Raw genomic sequence first — 20663 nt, 5'->3', positions numbered from 1 at the left:
GAGCCTAAGTTTTAGGTTCTGTAGACTAACTTACGATATGAGTCTGTGTTTTTGTGTCCCTATGGCTAAAACGATCCTTTGTCACTCGTCAGGTACGTTTTCATGAAATTATATGTATAACTCTATATGCACGACCTTACCTAAGTTAACATGTGAAGTTAATTATCGTATGAGACTAAAGGAATCATTGGTGGTTGTTGGGAAAATGCCGCCAAGGAGAGGTACGCGTAGGGGTGGCCGAGAAGGTCAAGGAAGGGGAGCAGGACGTGTCCAACCTGAAGCACAGCATGTAGCTCAAGCTACCGACCCTACTACCCAGTTACTCATGCAGACCTCGCTGCAATAGAGCAAAGGTTCAGGGATTTGATTATGCATATGCGGGAGCAGCAGCAGCCTGCGCCCGCCAGCTCCTGCTCCGGCCCTAGTTGTACTCCAGGGCGTGCTGGGCCAGTTGGCAGCAGAAGCCAAACACTTGAGGGATTTCAGAAAGTACAACCCCACAACATTCGATGGGTCTTTGGAGGACCCCACCAAGGCTCAGATGTGGTTATCTTCTTTGAAGACCATATTTCGGTATATAAAGTGCCCTGAGGATCAGAAAGTTCAATGCATCGTTTTCATGTTGATAGACAGAGGCACTGCCTGGTGGGAGATTACAGAGAGGATGCTAGGGGGTGACGTGGGTCAGATCACTTGGGAACAGTTCAAGGAGAGTTTCTATGCGAAATTCTTCTCTGCCAGTTTGCGAGATGCCAAGCGGCAAGAGTTCCTAAACTTGGAGCAAGACAATAGGACAGTCGAGCAGTATGATGCAGAGTTTGATATGTTGTCTCGCTTCACTCCCAAGATGATAGCAACCGAGGCAGCCAGAGCTGATAAGTTTGTTAGAGGTCTCAGGCTAGATATCCAGGGTCTGGTTCGAGCCTTTCGACCCGCCACCCATGCTGATACACTGCGCTTGACCGTGGATCTCAGTTTACAGGAGAGGGCTAACTCGTCCAAGGTTGCAGGTAAAGGTTCGACTTCAGGACAAAAAAGAAAGGCTGAGCAACAGCCTATTTCAGTACCACAGTGAAACTTCAGATCAGGTGGTGAGTTTTGCCGCTTCCAGCAGAAATCTTTTGAGGCAGAGGAAGCTGCCAGAGGGAAACCTTTATGTACCACTTGTGGGAAGCATCATCTGGGCCGTTGTTTATTTGGGACCAGGACTTGCTTTAAGTGTAAGCAAGAGGGGCATACAGCTGACCGATGCCCGATGAGACTTACCGGAGGTGCATAGAATCAGGGAGTAGGTGCTCCACATCAGGGTAAAGTCTTTGCTACGAATAAGACTGAGGTTGAGCGAGCAGGCAATGTGGTAACAGGTACGCTTCCAGTGTTGAGGCATTATGCCTTAGTTTTGTTTTATTCTGATTCGTCACATTCCTTTATCTCTTCTGCATTTGTGTTGCATGCCCGCTTAGAGGTAGAGCCCCTATACCATGTTTTATCAGTATCTACTCCTTCTGGGGAGAGTATGTTGTCAAAAGAAAAGGTGAAAGCATGCCAGATTGAGATAGCAGGTCATGTGACTGAAGTAACATTGTTGGTCCTTGATATGCACGACTTTGATGTGATTCTGGGTATGGATTGGCTAGTCACTAACTATGCTAGCATAGATTGTTTTCGTAAGGAGGTAGCATTTAACCCTCCCTTGATGGCCAGTTTTAAGTTTAAGGGAGAAGGATCAAGGTCGTTACCTAAGGTAATCTCAGCTATAAGGGCCAGCAAACTGCTTAGTCAGGGTACTTGGAGTATCTTAACGAGTGTGGTGGATACTAGAGAGGTTGACGTGTCCTTGTCATCAGAACCAGTGGTGAGGGACTATCCGGATGTCTTTCCTAAAGAACTTTCAGGGTTACCTCCTCACAAGAGATTGAGTTTTCCATAAAGCTGGAGCCTCGTACGGTTCCTATATCCAGAGCTCCATACAGAATGGCCCCAACAAAGTTGAAAGAGTTGAAAGTGCAGTTACAAGAGTTGCTTGATTGCTTCATTCGGCCGAGTGTGTCACCTTAGGATGCACCAGTCTTATTTGTTAAAAAGAAGGATGGATCGATGCGCTTATGTATTGACTACAGGGAGTTGAATAAGGTAACTGTTAAGCCTTGCCCAGGTTCAATGATATGTTTGACCAATTACAGGGAGCTACAGTGTTTTCTAAGATCGACCTTCGGTCAGGATATTATTAGTTGAGGATTAAGGATAGCGATGTACCAAAGACAGCCTTTCGTTCCAGATATGGACACTATGAGTTTATTGTGATGTCTTTTGGTTTGACGAATGCTCCGTCAGTGTTTATGGTCGTGTTCATTGACGATATTTTGATATATTCCGAGACAGAGGCAGAGCATGAGGAGCATTTATGCATGGTTCTAGAAAACCTTCGAGCTAATAAATTGTATGACAAGTTCTCAAAATGTGAGTTTTGGTTGAAGCAGGTATCCTTTCTGGGCCATATGGTTTCTAAGCTGGTGTTTCTGTGGATCCAGCTAAGATAGAGGCAGTCACCAGTTGGCCCCGACCTTCAACAGTCAGTGAGGTTCGTAGCTTTGTGGGTTTAGCAGGTTATTACCGACAGTTTGTAGAGAACTTTTCCCGTATAGCTACTCCTCTTACTCAGTTGACTAGTAAGGGAGCTCCTTTTGTTTGGAGCAAGGCCTGCGAGGACATTTCCAGAACCTTAAACAGAAGCTAGTTACTGCACTGGTTCTTACTGTACCTGATGGTTCAGGGAGTTTTGTGATTTACAGTGATGCTTCTAAGAATGGGTTGGGTTGTGTTTTGATGCAGCAAGGTAAGGTAGTCGCTTATGCTTCTCGTCAGTTGAAGAGTCATGAGTAGAACTACCCTACCCATGATTTAGAACTAGCTACAGTAGTCTTTGCACTAAAGATATGGAGACATTACTTGTATGGTGAGAAGATACAGATCTTTACGGATCATAAAAGCTTGAAATACTTATTCACTAAGAAAGAATTGAATATGAGACAGCGAAGATGGCTTGAATTAGTAAAGGATTACGATTGTGAGATATTGTATCATCCAGGAAAGGCGAATGTGGTAGCTGATGCTCTTAGTAGAAAGGTATCACATTCAGCAGCACTTATTACCCGACAGGCTCCGTTGCATCGAGCTTTTGATAGGGCTGAGATTGTAGTGTCAGTAGGGGTAGTCACTTCGTAGTTAGCCCAGTTGCGGTGCAGCCGACTTTAAGGCAGAAGATCATTGTTGCTCAGAGTAACGATCCTTACTTGGTTCAAAAGCATTGCCTAGCAGAAGCAGGGCAAGCTGTTGAGTTCTCCACATCCTCTGATGATGGGCTTTTGTTTGAGAGGCGTCTTTGTGTGCCAACAAACAGTGCGGTTAAAATAGAACTATTGACTGAGGCTCATAGTTCTCCATTTTCCATGCACCCAGGTAGTACAAAGATGTATCAGAACCTGAAATGAGTTTACTGGTGGCGTAATATGAAGAGAGAGGTGGCAAAATTTGTCAGTAAATGCTTGGTGTGTCAGCAGGTTAAAGCACCAAGGTAGAAACCAGCAGGTTTATTACAACCCTTGAGCGTACCAGAATGGAAGTGGGAAAACGTTTCCATGGATTTCATTACAGGACTGCCTAGAACTCTGAGGAGTTTTACAGTGATTTGGGTTGTTGTTGACAGGCTTACCAAATCAGGGCACTTCATTCCGGGGAAATCCACTTATACTGCTACTAAGTGGGCACAGTTGTACATGTCTGAGATAATGAGACTACATGGAGTGCCAGTGTCGATTGTTTCTAATAGAGATGCCCGTTTCACTTCCAAGTTCTAGAAGGGTTTACAGGCTGCTATGGGCACGAGGTTAAACTTTATAACAACTTTCCACCCACAGACTGATGGTCAGACTGAGCGTCTGAACCAAGTTTTAGAAGATATGTTGCGAGCTTGCACATTAGAATTCCCAGGTAGTTGGGATTCTCACTTGCATTTGATGGAATTTCCTTATAATAACAGTTTTCAGGCTACAATTGGCATGGCACCGTTTGAGGTCTTGTACGGAAAATGTTGTAAATCCCCTGTTTGTTGAGATGAGGTTGGTGAGCAAAGATTGATGAGTCCTGAGTTAGTTCAGTCTACTAACGAAGCGATACAGAAAATTAGATCACATATGCAGACCGCACAGAGTAGACAGAAGAGTTATGCTGACGTGAGATGAAAGTATCTTGAGTTTGATGTGGGGGACAAAGTGTTCTTGAAAGTGGCACCTATGAAAGGTGTCCTACGATTTGAAAGGAGAGGAAAGCTGAGTCCCTGTTTTGTTGGGCCGTTTAAGATTCTAGAGCGAATTGGCCCTGTGGCATATCGCTTGGCATTGCCACCATCACTCTCGACAGTTCATGACGTGTTCCATGTTTCTATGTTGAGGAAGTATGTGTCAGATCCATCCCATGTAGTGGATTACGAGCAATTAGAGATCAATGAAAATTTGAGCTATACAGAACAACTAGTTGAGGTGTTGGCTAGGGAGGTAAAGATGTTGAGAAATAGAGAGATCCCTTTAGTTAAAGTCTTATGGCGGAATCACAAGGTTGAAGAGGCTACATGGGAGAGAGAATATGACATGAGAGCTTGCTATCCAAAATTGTTCGAGGAATAGAACTTTCGAGGACGAAAGTTCCTTAAGGAGGGAAGAATGTAATGCCCCAAAATTTCGAGGTAAGTTTTAACATTTTTACGTTAATTTTCGGGAATTTTAAGAATTTTGGGCGTTAAATTTTTTTTTTTTTTTTTGGTTTAGAAGAAAAAAAAAAAGAAAAAAAAACAAAAGAAAATGAAGGGTATAAAATTTTAATAATATAATATGATATAAAATAATATAATAATAATATAATATAATATAAATTATATTATATTATATTATTATTATTATTATTTAATATATATATATATATTATATTTTTAAAAAACCCTAAAAACCATTCATTCCGCGCATAGCCCCCCTCCCCGGTTCCCTTCTCCTTCTTCTTCCTTCGCCCGACTGCCGCCCCAATCATCTCTTCCTTCTTTCCCGACCGCGTCCACACGCCTCTGTCTCCGTCTTTGTGGTAGTCTCTCTGTCTCCGTCGTCGTCGGCTTCGCAACGTCGACGTGCAGTCACCGCGGCAGCCCATCTCACATCCTCCTTTCCCTCGCCGACTGCCTCCAACTTTTCCTTTCCCGTCTCCAACCAGCATAATCGCGACAGTCACAGAGACGTGGAGCCAAATCTGCCACCACTCGTCATCTCTCCTTGAAGCCGTCAGCCGCCGCTTCTCCTTCGTGCGTCGTCCGCAAAGCCCAAGTCCTCCGTCGTCATTGTCTCGCCTCCCTTCCGCGCACTGTCCGACGAAGATCGAGCCGCACGTTGCTCTTCTTCGAGTAGTCCATCAAGTCGAGCTAAGCCAATCAAGCTGAGCCATGCCCGAGCCACGAATCCAAGTCGAGCTGTAGCGAGCTACGAGCCGAGAACCGAGCTGCGAGCCGAGCCGAGCCGAGTATTAAGTCGAGTCGAGCCGAGTCGCGAGCCAAGCTGAGCCGAGAACTGAGCCAAGCCGAGCCGAGCCATTTTTCTAAGACAATTTCCTGGTCCACCAAGCCACTTAAGCCGTATCCATTCGTGCCGAGTCCCGGTGAGTCTTGGTAAGGACAATGTGAGGAATTTCTAACGTTTTCAATAGTCAATGCGAGTTTAAATGTCGAATTAAATGTTGAACTGATTGATTGGGTTAACTGTTGATCCCCTGAAGGTGTTAGAGAGGTGACGCTCGAGTTCATGAGTGTTACGGCAAGTGTAGTTGGAGCCAACTCTCCTTTATTTGGGTAAGCCGGTAGATGTTGCTTTGGAACGTTTTGTAATGTGGATTTTTGGTGATGTCTGAAGGGATGAAAACCCTTTACAGCGAAAAAATTACAGAAACTCAATTTTAATTGGAATCTTAAAAATACCAATACATTGGCAAAAAATAGAAAAACAATTTTTATGGTTAAACATGCTTTGAAAAAATACAAAGAAGAAAAACTTACGCTCGTTAACGACTCTGAATCTACCAATCACCAAATTTTGGGGCACCACCACTTGGAAACCTTCCTATTCTCTGATTGAGATGGTTTGTGGGAACCAAAATTGGAATAAGGGAATGGAGAGAATTTTTTTTTTTCAGAGAGAATGGGAGAGTCTTCTTCGCAGAACTCACTGTTGTGATTGTTACGCAAAAAATTCCCACTTCTTCTGACGAAAGAAGTGGGAAGTTGGAGATAATAAATGGGAACGTGGAAAAACCACCCACGTTCCCTATTAACTTAATAATAATTATTAAATTAATATATATATTAAATTAATTAATTAATTTAATAATTAATTAAATCATTTAATTAATATTTTCATTTAAATCATATTTAAATGAATATCTCTCTCATAACCTATAGTTTAATTTAATTAATTTAATTAAATCAAATTTAATTAAATCAAATTAAACTAAACTATTAATTAATTCTCCATTTAATTAATTTCTAAATAAAATATCTTATATTTAATTTAATCCATAATTTGAATCATATTCAAATATAAATTTCTCTCATAACTTATAGTTTTAATATGTATCATATACACATTAAATTTTAACTTATAGTTTTAATATGAATCTAATTCAAATTAAACTAATATTTGAACTTATTCAAATATTTTATTCTCTCATAATTTAATTTTGAATCATATCCAAAATTAAATTTATATAATAAAGTCTAATAAACTTTATATTATAATGTATCAATATACATTATATTAATTCCCAAAGTAAATTTGAACATTTCAAATTACAACCAATATAAATAAACCTCATTACTCTTTATGAGCTAGGAAGGGGACTTGATAATTTGGGATGAAGCTCCAATGGCAAAAAAGTATACAATTGAATCAGTTGATAGAACACTAAGAGACATAATGGATTGTCCACACCCATTTGGAGGTAAAGTAATTGTCTTTGGAGGTGATTTCGTCAAGTGCTTCCAGTGCTTCCTAAAGGAACAAGACAACAAACAGTAGCAATAAGTTTGAGAAAATCATATCTCTGGGAAAAATGCACAACTCAAGAAAAATATGAGAGCATATGATGATACAAGATTTGCAGATTTTATATTGCGTGTTGGAGATGGAAACGAGCCCATCATCAAAAATGATATCATTGAATTGCCTGAGGACATTGTAGTTGCGAATGATTCTGAAAATGATGCAAAAGGGATATTCATTAGGAAAATCTATCCTGATCTAAAACTACATGCAGGAGAATCAAACTACGTAACAAGCAGAGCTATTTTGGCAACCACAAATGCCCATGTTGATAGTTCAAATGAAGAAATGATAAAACTTTTTCCAGGAGAAAGTACAACCTTTATCAGTTTTGATCAGGCAATAGATGATACCAATTCTTACTATTAGGAAGATTTCTTAAATTCTCTACTACCAAATGGAATACCACCATATAAACTTATATTAAAGGTGAATTGTCCCATTATGTTATTGAGAAATTTGGGTCCATCTAATGGATTGTGTAATGGGACAAGATTGGTATGTCGATCATTTAGCAAGAACATTATACATGTTGAAATAGCAATGGGTGATCATGCAAGAAAACAAATTTTTATTCCACGAATACCATTAAGCCCATCAAATGACAATGGATATCCATTCAAGTTCAAGAGAAAATAATTTCTCATTCACCTATGCTTTGCAATGACAATTAACAAAGCACAATTAACAAAGCACAAGGACAAACAATTCCTAATGTTGGAATATATCTTCCTCAAAATGTGTTTTCTCATGGACAACTTTATGTTACCTGTCTAGAGAAATTTCAATGAAGACAACAAAAGTTTGGATCAATCCCATGGGTGACAATAAGTTACTTTCAAGTTGTACAAAAAATATTGTCTATAAAGAAATCCTTTTTTAATATATGTAAGTCTTACATTTAAATTATCTTATATTTTAGTCTAATTGTTGTAACTTCTTCCCGTATACATCTAATTCTATTGCATTTTAAATTTCGTACTTTTAAATTTAGCACAACATAAACATATACATGCAATATTTACTATAATCTAAAGCTACATATTATACATGTCATGCACGTGTCTTTTACTAGTATAATAAAATTGCTAAATATTTATGGTCCGTATAACAATTTAGGAAAAACCTATAAAGCTCAATTACTTTTTCATAAGTTTCATAATTATCTTTATTGGTTTTGATTATTGCATAAGGATTTTTTAATTATTTTTCTTCTTTTTTTTGACTTTTTCTTCTCTTTTTATATTATTAATTTCTTCGTATTATTACTTCTCATTATTCGAATTTCTTCCTTCTTCTTCATCTCTCATCTTCTTGGTACAAGATCTAAACGATCGTATACCAATATCTAAACGACCAGTTGTCTATCTTAGATAGACAGTGATAGACCAGTATCATTAATAGATCGTTTAGATTTAGTAAGATTTGGTACAAGATCATTTAGACTGAGTATCAGATCGTTTAGATTTAATACAAGATCATTTAGACTATGTACACGATCGTTTAGACAAGGTACAAGAGTACAAGATCATTTAAGCTAAATACAATGATACAATGATATAAGATTGTTTAGATTTGGTACAAAATCGTTTAGACTAGGTACAAAGATACAATTTCGTTTAAACTTGGTACAAGATCGTTTGAACTTGGTACGAGATCGTTTAAACTCGGTACAAAATCGTTTTTTCACTCGTGTTGTGATTGATTAATCACGGAATATTTTTGTTATTTCACGTTGTGGGTTTGTGAGCTTGTGTAAATATTTTTGTGCTTTGTTCTATTTTTGAAGAAAAAAATCTTATATTAAATAAATTTTTAATTTTAGTCATGTTTTTTAGATTTTTTTTTAGATGAATATTTTTGACACAACCATCAAAGTTGATGAACATTTTTCTTTTTTATAAAATTTATCCTACATTTTATCGTATAACATTTAGGAAAAATATATGGTATTATCTATTTAAAAATGGAAACTTTCTTAAATATAACAAACTACTAAAATATTTATGGCCCGTATAACAAAGTCATAAATTTAGCCATTTTTTAAATATTCCAAATTTGCCCTTCCATCTTTTTCTCCTCTCTGCGATTTTTTTATCGTCTTCATCTGTACTCTTTATGCAATTTCTTCCATCTTTCTTTTTTTTTCATTTGGGTATCCAAATTTATTTCTTTCTATCGTATTTATTGTTTTTCTCTATTTTTTTAGGTTCATGCATGTCTTTCTTCCTCTTTCTTCTTTTTCCTTTTTTTTCATTCACTGCATGCATCATATCGACTTTGCTCTTTTCTTTTTTACGTTTAGATTAGGTAATCAAATTAAAGAATCTTGAAAAAATTGGTTAGGCATTTAAATTAGGGTAACAAAAACTAAAAGATTGTATATAAAGAATATTGAAAAAAATCGTTTATACCAAATTTTGAAAAAAAAAATCGTTTAGATTTGGAAACGATCATGTAGCCAAATCTAAACGATCTATACCAAATCTAAATAACCGTGTAACTCAATTAATTAAAAGATCGTGTAACCAAATTAAATAATAGAATTGAAAAAACAAATCTAAATGATCGTGTACCAAATAATAGTCAAATCTAAATGATCGTGTACCAAATCGCGTTACCAAATATATTACGTGTATTGTTGACGAGGCATTTTTGGTATTTTATACGGTGGGCCTCTAAGCTTTTTCCATTTTCGAAATTGTTGTATACATTGTAAATACTTTGTCGTTTTTTATATTTTTTTAAATACCCTATTTAAAAATGTCAAATAATGAATGAGATGAGTAAAACATTTGTATGTGTTAATAAAAAAAATAAATAAATAAATAAAAGGAAAAATGTCATTTTAGTTTCTGGGTTTGGATCTAGTTTTTGTATAATTCATTGAATTTCAAAATGTTACTCATTTGATCATTAAGTTTAAGATTGATTTTAATGTAGTCTCCAAAATTCAAAATATTACAATTTAACTTTGAAATTTGAGTTTTGTTCAATTCGGTAGATTTCCATGTTTACATTTTAAAGCTCAAATTTGCACTAAATGTTTATTATCTGTTTTAGTACATTTTAATAAATTTAAATTATATAAATGAATTGTAATTAATTAAATTGCAATATTGTCCATAATTATAAATTAAATTTAATATTTTACTTTATAATAATTTAAGTTAACTAGTAAAAGACGCGTGCATGACACGTATGATGCGTATCTTTAGATTATAATAAACATTACATGTATATATTTAAGTTGTACTAAATTCAAAAGTACGAAATTCAAAATGTAATACAATTAGATGTACATGAGAAGAAGTTACAATAATTAGATTAAAATATAAGAATTTAAATGTAAGACTTGCATTATAAAAAAAATCTTTATAAACAATTTTTTTTTTTTTTTGTATAATTTGAAGGTAACTTATTCTCACTTATGGACTTGATCCAAACTTTTGTTGTCTTTATTGAAATTCCTCTAGATAATGCAACATAAAAGTTGTCCATAAGAAAACACATTTTTTAGGAAGATATATTCCAACATTAAAAATTGTTTATTCTTATGCTTTGTTAATTGTCATTGCAAAGCATAAATGAATGGATAATTGTTTTCTCTTGAACTTAAATGAATATTCATTGTCATTTGGTGGGCTTTTCGTAGAAGAAAAACTTGTTTACTTGCATGATTGCTATTTCAACATGTATAATACTTTTGCTAAATGATCGGCATACTAATCTTGACCCAATACACAATCCATTTGATTGATCAAAATTTATCAATAACAACGTTGGTAGAAAAAAAATCAATGAAGCCTTTTATATAGTAGAAAAAAATGTTACAAAAACTTTTCAACTTTCGAGTTTTTAAATTTGTATTCTTAATTAGAATTAATAAGATATTTAATTTGTAACTAATTTTTAAAATATAAATGAAAAACCATTTGTACACCAACTCTTCACATTCCATATACTTTAATTTTATTAAAAGATAATTAATTCGAAAAGTAGTGGAAGAGGGTGTGTCTTTTATAATTATATATATTAAAAAAATAAAATTAAAAATGAATTTAACATCCAAACTAAAGAGTGATTTAGAACATAAAATGGAATGATAAAAGATTCTCATATGGAAGCTTTTATATGCTATAGATTAATAAAAATTTTGACATCCAGCTTGAAATGGAGTATTTAATAGAAAATCAAATTACTTTAAATTAATTCAAAACTTAAAAAAAAGACTAAATAGAAACCGAAAATGGATGACCAAAACAATGTTTGTCATCGTAAAAATAAGGGGGTTTAACTCAAATAGCCTAATTTGATCTATGATTTTACAATTGGCCTAATTTGCCTATATATTATACTAAGGTCTTAATTGGGCTAATATTTTACAGAAAAGTATGGGCCAAATTACTACACTACCCATATTAAATGATTTACGACTTGAAAAAAAATTGGTAAGTGATACGTTAATGGCGCGAAAATAGGGAATTTTTGAACCACGTAAGGAAAGAGGCAATTGCGGAATCCATTATACTCTCATTTGTACGTTGAAATTTTTCTTCAACCAATCTTTAAGGTTTTGAAAATGGAAGACGAAACCGCAGCGAAATCGAGATGGAAGACCAAACGGTCGTGAAAATGGATGAGATTTTGAAATCCATATTGTTCGACGGTGGCGACCACTGGAGAATCTGAATTCGTTGTTGAGTTAATTAATCGATGACGGAGGGAATTGAAGAATCCAGCTTCTGACAGCAATGCGACGCTGTTTTCGTACCTGGACACACTTTCGATTTTAAAATCGACGGACGTGGGGACGGAGGGAATTCGTCGACGACGGACAGGGAATTGGTGACACTTTGTTTGGAGTTTTTGAACGGCGGAACGGACACGACGGAGACAATGATAGAGTGGGGAATGGTGGAATTGATAGCGAATGAGGAAGTTCAGAGGAATATTGTGGAAGAAATTAAAGAAACGGTTGGTGAGAGAAAAATAGAAGTATATATTAAATAAAATAGTGTATATTACAATAGTGCATCTTTCCAGTTATTAAAATTGAAAGCAATCTGATAATATACTTTTTGATTGAGATGGTATATATTAAATAAAATAGTGTATATCAGGATATTATACATTATAATTTGAAGTTAACTAAAATTTACAATATTAAATACAATAATGTAACGTTCTGAACTGCGAAGTTTGACCTAAAATACTGAGGCAAATAATATATACATTATGGTTGAAAAAATATCATGCGGTTGAAAAATAAGAAAATAATACAGAGTATATTTTCAATATTATGAAGTATATAGGAACATAAAAGTAAGGAAAATTTAGGATACGTTTATAATTGAAATTAAAATTTTAATAACATTACAATATAAAAATCTAAAGTACAGTAGATTGGGTATATATTTACATACATAGAGAAGATAAATAACTACTGTAGCGGAACCTCAAAATCTAAAATACAGTAGATTGGGTATATATTTACATAAACAGAGAAGATAAATAACTACTGTAACGGAAATTCTAAATCTTAAAAAACCGCAGTAAAGCTTTGTAATGTAAAGTAAAGTTTCCGGCGATGGAAGAAAGATCCGGTTGTGTAATAAATTTCCAAAAAAATATAATGATGATTGAGGAATTTCGGTGGTGAAGAAATTAAATAGGGAAGAAATATCTTGCAAAACTGTACATCCGAATAAATGTACGTACATTGTTAATATGATAGGGTATATATTTATATAAACAGAGAGCACATGTAGCTACTATAACGAAAATTGAAAATCTAACATACAGTATATTGGGTATATATTGACATATGATAATATTGTTAAATAAACTAACCGGATATATGTGAAACGAAATGGAATCATGAAATAAAAAAATGCGGGAATGTCAATCCGGACGATTGTATGTGAAACGAATGAAAATAATAAGGGGTATATAACAAATTCAATATACTTCCAGAATGTCAATCCGGACGAATGTATGTACTCTGTTAATATGAACGGGTATATATTTCAATACACATTTACGATAAAAAATTACAGCAACGTAAGATCTAAATATAAAATACAGTATATCGGGTATATATCACAAAATATAACTACTGTAATATGTACGTATATATCACAAAATGTAATCTAACTACTGTAACGTTAATATTGTAAATCTAACTACTTAAAATTGTGTATATATAAAAAAAAATCTTAACTAACCGGATATATGTGAAGGCGGATTGAATCTTAAAGAAAAGACGGTGGAGAAAGATAACCGACTGTGTACAAAATCGAAGAAGAAGTATAACCGACTGTGAATTATTCAACTATTATTCAATCTTAGGAGATGAAGAATGCAAATAAAGAAGATTAAACGTGAGAAACATAAAAGGAAAAAAAAACATGAGGGCGGAGGAGAAAAAGGAGAAAATTAGATGAATATATACTTATTTAATAATATTACCATATTAAAACATATATTTTACATTATAAATATATTGAAATTATACTTGAGGAAATTAAATGAATATAAAATGAGAAAAGTTATTTGATTATTCCATTATTGCACATTAATTGTCAATATAAATAAGGAAATTATATGTATACAATTATTATAACAATAATGTAATTAAGAAAATAACTATTTATTAAAATAAAAATTATATATATATTAATAATTAACGATAAGAATAAAATGGTTTTAAAAAAATTGATTTCCTATTCAAGTAAAATCTTGACATATTTTTAAAATTTAATAGTCAAATTAGACGTTTCGTCTAAATCTTTCTAAAAACAATGAATAAAAACGATTGGGCTGAGACCAAACCAAACAGAGCATTGTGATTTGAACAGAGAAAAACATATAGAATTAGTGGAAGAATGTAATCACTGTGGACACGTCTTCCCACCATCGCTTAAGCTTTGTTTGTTAAGCGAATTAAAAAAATGCCTCCACTCACTTACTCCCTTTACCTTTTATCTTTTTCCCATCTCCAATGTCTTCTCTTTCAAACCTTCTCTTTTCAATGTTTATGTGCAGAAGCCTCTGCTCAGCTCTACTTTTCTATGTTTTTTCCTCTCTGACCGAAACCCATGCTCTAATTTTGTTCAAACCTTCAATGGGTTAGCCTTTTTTTTCTAAGGATTTCACTCTAAATTCTGCTCTCAGAGCTATCTTCATCAAAATCCTCATTATTTGGAGTGAGTTTTAGTTCTCGTTTTCCCTTTTGATTTGTCATCTCTTGGTTGCCCTTTGATTTGTTTCTTTGTTATTTACTTGTTTATGGGATGATTTGATTGTTTTTGATGTTATGATTGCTGGGTCTTTGATTATCTAATACTGTTGTGTTTTGTGTTTTCTGCTTTTACTTTTTTTTCTTTGAAATAAAAATTTGTTTGCTGCTATTTTTGTTTATAGTTTCCTTTATTCTCTCACACATGTTTATGGTCTTTTCTAAAGGGAGTGAACTAGGAATACATAATACCATCTTGTCCTTTTATGTATTGGCTGGCTTTATCATTGATTGCTATGCTCCAATTTATTAGTTTTATTATTGTCTTTTGAAATAAACTAACCATTATCAGCTTGTCTTTTGCAAACCACTGCAATTTGTTTATATTTTGTTTTGTTTCTTTCAATTCTGAGTATTGAAATTGGACATAATAACTTAATTTTCCCCATGTGTATGTTATTCCTGCTTATCCCATAAAGTGAGCTACTGTATAGAATATTAACATTACTTAATCTATCAGCTTAAGTAGCTTAAACTTTTAGGTATCGTGGTTGGTAGTTCAACATCATATTAGAGTAGGAGGCCTTGATTTTGTAACTTATCCTCTGGCATATCACCAACAGTCTGCTCGGGTTCGAACCTCAATGGTTCGACGAGACACTGGGGTTGCGGGACTTAACTTAATACCTAACTGCATGAGCTTTCCCCCTTAATTCATATTAATAGTTGACATGTTGAACATCATGAATCAAATTAACGTATGACTTCACAGGCTGTATTGTTAAAAACTATATACATCAATTCCTATATTATATACGTCTTTTTTATTTTGGGGGGGGGGGGGGGGGGGTGTCTATTGGTTGTTTTATCAGTTACGTAGTTGTGTTTTGATTAGTTTTTTTTTCAGTTAATGATAGTGCTGCTGGCTCTTTTCCTTGTCATTCTATCTACTGGTTGATTTATTTCAGAATTATTTTATTTTACTTTCACTATTTGTATTACTAGGTGAGCCATATAATGGAGCAAACAAGACACAATAGGAGGATCAACTGCTCTGGTTCGATCCCATCCGAGGAATCAGCCCTGGATCTTGAAAGGAATTGCTGCAGTCACTCCGACTTACCTTCTTTCAGCTCACCTACACTTCAGCCATTTGCATCTGCTGGACAGCATTTTGGGTTCAATACTGCTTACTTTTCATGGCCTACCCCTATCCGGTTAAGCGTTGGTACGGAGGAAAGGGCAAATTATTTTGCAAATCTACAGAAAGGGGTGCTACCAGACATCCTTCATCCGTTACCGAAAGGGCAGCGGGCAAACACATTACTCGAACTCATGACAATAAGAGCCTTCCATAGCAAGATCCTGCGTTGTTACAGTCTTGGAACGGCAATTGGATTCCGTATTCGAAAGGGTGTGCTCACTGATATTCCTGCTATTCTTGTTTTTGTTTCCAGGAAAGTTCACAAGCAATGGCTTAGTCCTATCCAATGCCTGCCCACTGCTCTGGAGGTCTAAAGAAGAAGCCCTTTTACTTTATATCCAAATCCCTTTCTTATCTTTCTCGTGATTGTAAAGTAGCAGTATTTTAAATTCTACTTTGATCTTTAATAATTATGCTAGATTCTTTGTTCTATTCAGGGGCCAGGTGGTGTCTGGTGCGATGTGGATGTTGTAGAATTCTCATATTTTGGTGCACCCAACCCTGCTCCTAAAGAACAGTTGTACACTGAAATTGTTGATGATCTGCGTGGCTCTGATCCCTGCATTGGCTCTGGTTCTCAGGTACTTTCCTTTTCTTTGCAACTAGTGACCTAAAAACTCACAATTATACGAAACAAGAAGTGCTTAAATGGCATAAGAAAACAAGAGGGAAGATTTAAGAGAATGATCAGCATCTTGTTTCAACATGAATCCGTTCCAAGATACTTTATCTTGGCCCAAGAATTAATAAACGAGAATATAAATGATTATTAGGTTTTCTGCTCACATGTTGGCCCTTTCCTATTATAATCTTTGCTAATGTTATTACATAAAGTTGTTTTATATACTCGAAATTGAGGGATATGTCCTAAACCCGACGTGTGCATCTTAACATGCCTAGCACCAGTTTGAACCGATTACAACTTTGGGGAGTATTGGACCTGCACTGATGCATAATAACATCATGGCTGATTTTAGCAATCTCTGTGCTGTAGTAGTTTCTAAATGGTTGGCACAAATGGCTTTTCATAAGCTCGAAAGTTGGTAGCACTTGCTCATTTTCCACGTCCATTTTGGTAGACTGGATGTTTTAGGGGAAAAAATTGATTTCAAAGGAAAGTTTTCCTGCCTAGCTGCCTAAGTTTATCCTGAGACATGGCTTAAATTCTAGGCATGTTATAAAAAATTCTACTTGTATCAGTAAACTTGAATCTAATTCTACCTCATCAGGTGGCCAGCCAAGAGACCTATGGAACCTTGGGTGCTATAGTAAGAAGTCAAACGGGTGGTCGACAAGTTGGTTTTCTCACAAACCGTCATGTTGCAGTTGATTTAGATTATCCTAATCAGAAGATGTTTCACCCTCTCCCACCGACACTTGGGCCCGGGGTGTATCTTGGGGCTGTGGAGAGAGCTACTTCATTTATCACTGACGAGCTTTGGTATGGAATTTTTGCTGGAATAAACCCAGGTAATATAGTTTATGCCAAAAGAAGCATAAACTCCAAGTAGTTCAAAGGCAGACTAAAAAAGCAAGTTAACTTAGATATTAGGTCACCTTTTACGATCAAAATGAAATGTGAAAATAACTGTGATGAATATAGAGATCACGTGCTCAAAAACAGAAAAAAGGACATGTAGCTCATTTATTCCAATCTACTCTAATGTTCTACTTCATCGCTCCAAACATTAGGAAGCCCAAGCCCGGTGCACTTCTTCTAATTTTGTTAAATTGCAGAGACGTTTGTCAGGGCAGATGGAGCATTTATTCCTTTTGCTGATGATTTTGACATGTCAACTGTCACTACGTCTGTAAAAGGTGTGGGACAGGTCGGTGACGTGAAGTTTATCGACTTGCAATCATCTATCAGTACCCTCATAGGGAAGCAGGTGGTGAAAGTTGGAAGAAGTTCTGGCTTGACTACAGGAACTGTTTTGGCCTATGCTCTCGAGTACAATGATGAGAAAGGGATATGCTTCTTAACTGATTTTCTCGTTGTAGGTGAGAATCAACAGACTTTCGATCTCGAAGGAGATAGTGGAAGCCTCATTATTTTAAAGGGCGAGAATCGAGAGACTTTGCAACCAATTGGGATTATATGGGGTGGAACTGCTAACCGAGGTCGGCTTAAGTTAAAAGTTGGCCAACCTCCTGAGAATTGGACGAGTGGCGTTGATCTTGGGCGTCTTCTCAATCTGCTTGAACTTGATCTAATCACAAGTGATGAAGGGCTCAAAGGTTAGGTTTCAAAAGCATCTAATATCCATTCTCTCAATAACTGAAAATTTGCATTGATCTATTTAGCATTTGTATTTATAATTTGCTTCTCCCAAATGTCTCACTCTTCTGAGGTAGCGCATAAAATTTTTAATTAGCCTTTCAATAATGTCTATATCTACCTTCTAATTTGAATGGAATAAATTATTGGACTCCAATCGAAGAAGTCAATTGTAAGATACATAGTTTTTGTTTATATTGGAGAACGACTTATTACATAAAAAGAAAGATACATAACCAAAATACAAATGTCGTTAATAATTTCATTTTATTAACATATTTACAATCCACACTCCTCCTTAAGCTGATTTAAATATATCTTCTATTGCTTTTGGTAGTTTTTTAGTCAAACACATCAACAGTTTGATCTCTACTTGGAAAGTAAAGAATACATATCATACGATTTCATTTTTATAATAGAGTACTTATCAACTTTGATATACTTTGTCCTATCAGGTTGAATTGAGTTATGGGCTATGCCAAAGTGAGCATATCTCAAATGGCATACAAGTGTTATTAACCACAAGTTCTTTGGTTCAAATCCCCTCATCATCCTCGTTGTACTAAAAAATTCAGTTATTAGCTTTAGTGATGACAACCTTGTTGTCCTAGGACAGAAGTAGGTCTTTTGAAAAACTTTCAATCAGATGGTTGTGCTTTTTAAACGGCACACCTTTTCCTTGAGATTCCTTCAAATATATCATGATTCTATATGTAACTTCGAAGTGAACTGGTCCCTGCGAGCGGATGAATCGGCTTATTATGCTTATTGCAAAAGCAATATCTAGAGAGGTTTGAGTAAAACATGTGTTTGATAGAACCCCATTATGGATCGTATATTGTTAGATAAACGACATTGACTGACAACCACTTTAGAGGTGTGAAGAGAAGAGGGAAAATAAAATGATAAAAATTAACTGAAAGTCTGAAGAACCTGGAAATTAATGAATGTATATGGTTTTTGTTTCATTCTTTATGGTCAAAATAACGTGTCTCTTTGCCTTTGAGGTATGTCAACTACTTTTTTTTTTCATTTATCCTTTTAGGTTTTATATGGGTTAGTTTACACTCCTATGGTTGGGTTCTGATAAATATTTCTGTTCTGTTTATTTATTACTATATGCAGCGGCAGTGCAAGAGCAAATAACTGTATCTGCAACCGTAATCGGGTCAATTGTTGGAGACTCCTCTCCTCCCGATACAACCCTGCCAAAGGAGAAGAGTGAAGAGAAGTCTGAGCCGTTGGGTTTTCAGATCCAGCATATGCCTACAGAAGTAGAACCTTCTACAGCTAAAGATCGGCCGCTCCTGGAGACCGAGTTTCATCTTGAACCAGGAATGAACAGGGCTCCCAGTGTCGAACATCAGTTCATTCCAAGCCTTTTCAGCTGCTCTCCCCCTCATCAAAACAGCACTTTGGATCGTGCCGTTTCCCAAAACCTATCTTCGCTTCGAAGCGACTGCGAAGACCCTTGTGTTTCCTTGCAATTGGGTGACCATGAAGCCAAGAGACGACGGTCAGATGCTTCTGTTTCCATGGAAGAACTGAAATAGATCATCCATGTAAGTACGACTATTGAGAAATGCACATTTTTCTGCATCACTATGGCTGTATGTTCAGATTTTTCGGGTCTCTTTCTCTTTTTTTCTCACTATGTTTCATTGTAAATTCACATGAACGCTGGAAAGAAAGTATATCTAACTGGTGCCCAAACTGAAAGAACTGTATTTTGAGCTGTATGCATTTCCCAGTGAGCTTAAAGTTGGAAGCAATCTTTGCTAGTCTTTGCTTTGGAAGTTGTTCATACTGCTTTCTTCTTGGCTTTGGCATTGGTTTAAATTTTGCTTTAATGATAAATGGTCACAGAATGTCTATGGTCTTTTGGCACAATAAGATGTGGAAGCATTCAAACTATATACTCTTTAGTCGTTGAAACATATGGGATCATATGATGTGCTTTGAGTCTCTAAGTTTGAGATAATATTGTTGGAAATATATGCTCAAAAGTTACCAAATGTAGATTGTTGTTGTGTCATAGAAAATTCACTGTCCTAAAGGCAAAAAACTCAGCATGATCTCAATGCTAAACTTCAGATACCGGTTTTTCTCCTAGGTTTACAACTTCCAAAACTCAATCGTGCACTCGTTGTGGAAAGAAATGAAATCGACAGAACTTTTGCTCATAAATAGAATAGAGAGAACAAATGGAAATTTGGAAATCTTGAAAACTCAAGTTGTATGGAATGAAGTTGTTCTTTTTACATAAATAAACCATCATAAGAGAAATAACAAAATAACGACAGGTCTGGAAAATATATTGACAGGAGGAGATAAGAAGAGGGCTGACAGTCAGAGTAACCAATTAAGCTAACTATGAGTATTGAAAATTAAATAGTGTTTTTTATATATATTGTATAAAGATGATAAAGTTGAGGGGCTCACCCTTGAGCCTATACTAAATTCGCCAGTGTTTCCAACGGCTATAAACGACTAGTTTCCAACAACTATTTGCAAGAATAAAAACAAACAAATAGTTTTTTTTAGGAGAAATGTAATGTATATTTAGTTTTGTGATTTGATTTGACGACGTTGATTAAGTACAATCATTGTCCATGGTGAGCGTGATGTGATAAACCTATAAGTTTTTAGTGAGTTGTTTTTGATAAACTGGTTTTTCTCCACTAAATATGGTGCACGAAGATTTGAACTTCCATTGCCTTTTATTGTTAAGCCATTAGTGTGGTCTATAATAGTAATTTCTACCTCATACCATCCCTACCTCCAAGTCTTTCTATTCTTCAAGGCAAGAAA

General features: G+C 35.4%; 2 protein-coding genes across 2 annotated transcripts; both read left to right on the top strand.

Moving 5' to 3' along the window:
* The first annotated feature begins 847 nt into the window (after window positions 1-847).
* On the top strand, window positions 848-7499 carry LOC127150310 (uncharacterized). Its single transcript, XM_051087725.1, has 5 exons — window positions 848-1010; window positions 1638-1784; window positions 2335-2480; window positions 6921-7050; window positions 7192-7499. The coding sequence occupies exons 1-5, from the start codon at window positions 848-850 to the stop codon at window positions 7497-7499; spliced, it is 894 nt and encodes a 297-aa protein (XP_050943682.1).
* A 6474-nt stretch (window positions 7500-13973) lies between these two features.
* LOC103503046 (protein NARROW LEAF 1) lies at window positions 13974-19648 on the top strand. The gene is made up of 6 exons (XM_008467212.3): window positions 13974-14338; window positions 15376-15882; window positions 16012-16155; window positions 16804-17044; window positions 17312-17812; window positions 18978-19648. Exons 2-6 carry the CDS (start codon window positions 15388-15390, stop codon window positions 19403-19405), a joined length of 1809 nt encoding a protein of 602 aa, XP_008465434.1. The 5' UTR covers window positions 13974-14338; window positions 15376-15387; the 3' UTR covers window positions 19406-19648.
* The last annotated feature ends 1015 nt before the right edge of the window (window positions 19649-20663 follow it).

Source organism: Cucumis melo, chromosome 7, assembly GCF_025177605.1.
Source record: "Cucumis melo cultivar AY chromosome 7, USDA_Cmelo_AY_1.0, whole genome shotgun sequence".
NCBI lineage: Eukaryota > Viridiplantae > Streptophyta > Magnoliopsida > Cucurbitales > Cucurbitaceae > Cucumis > Cucumis melo.
The sequence above is the reverse complement of the archived record's forward strand: the minus strand, read 5'-3'. Positions and strand labels throughout refer to the sequence as shown.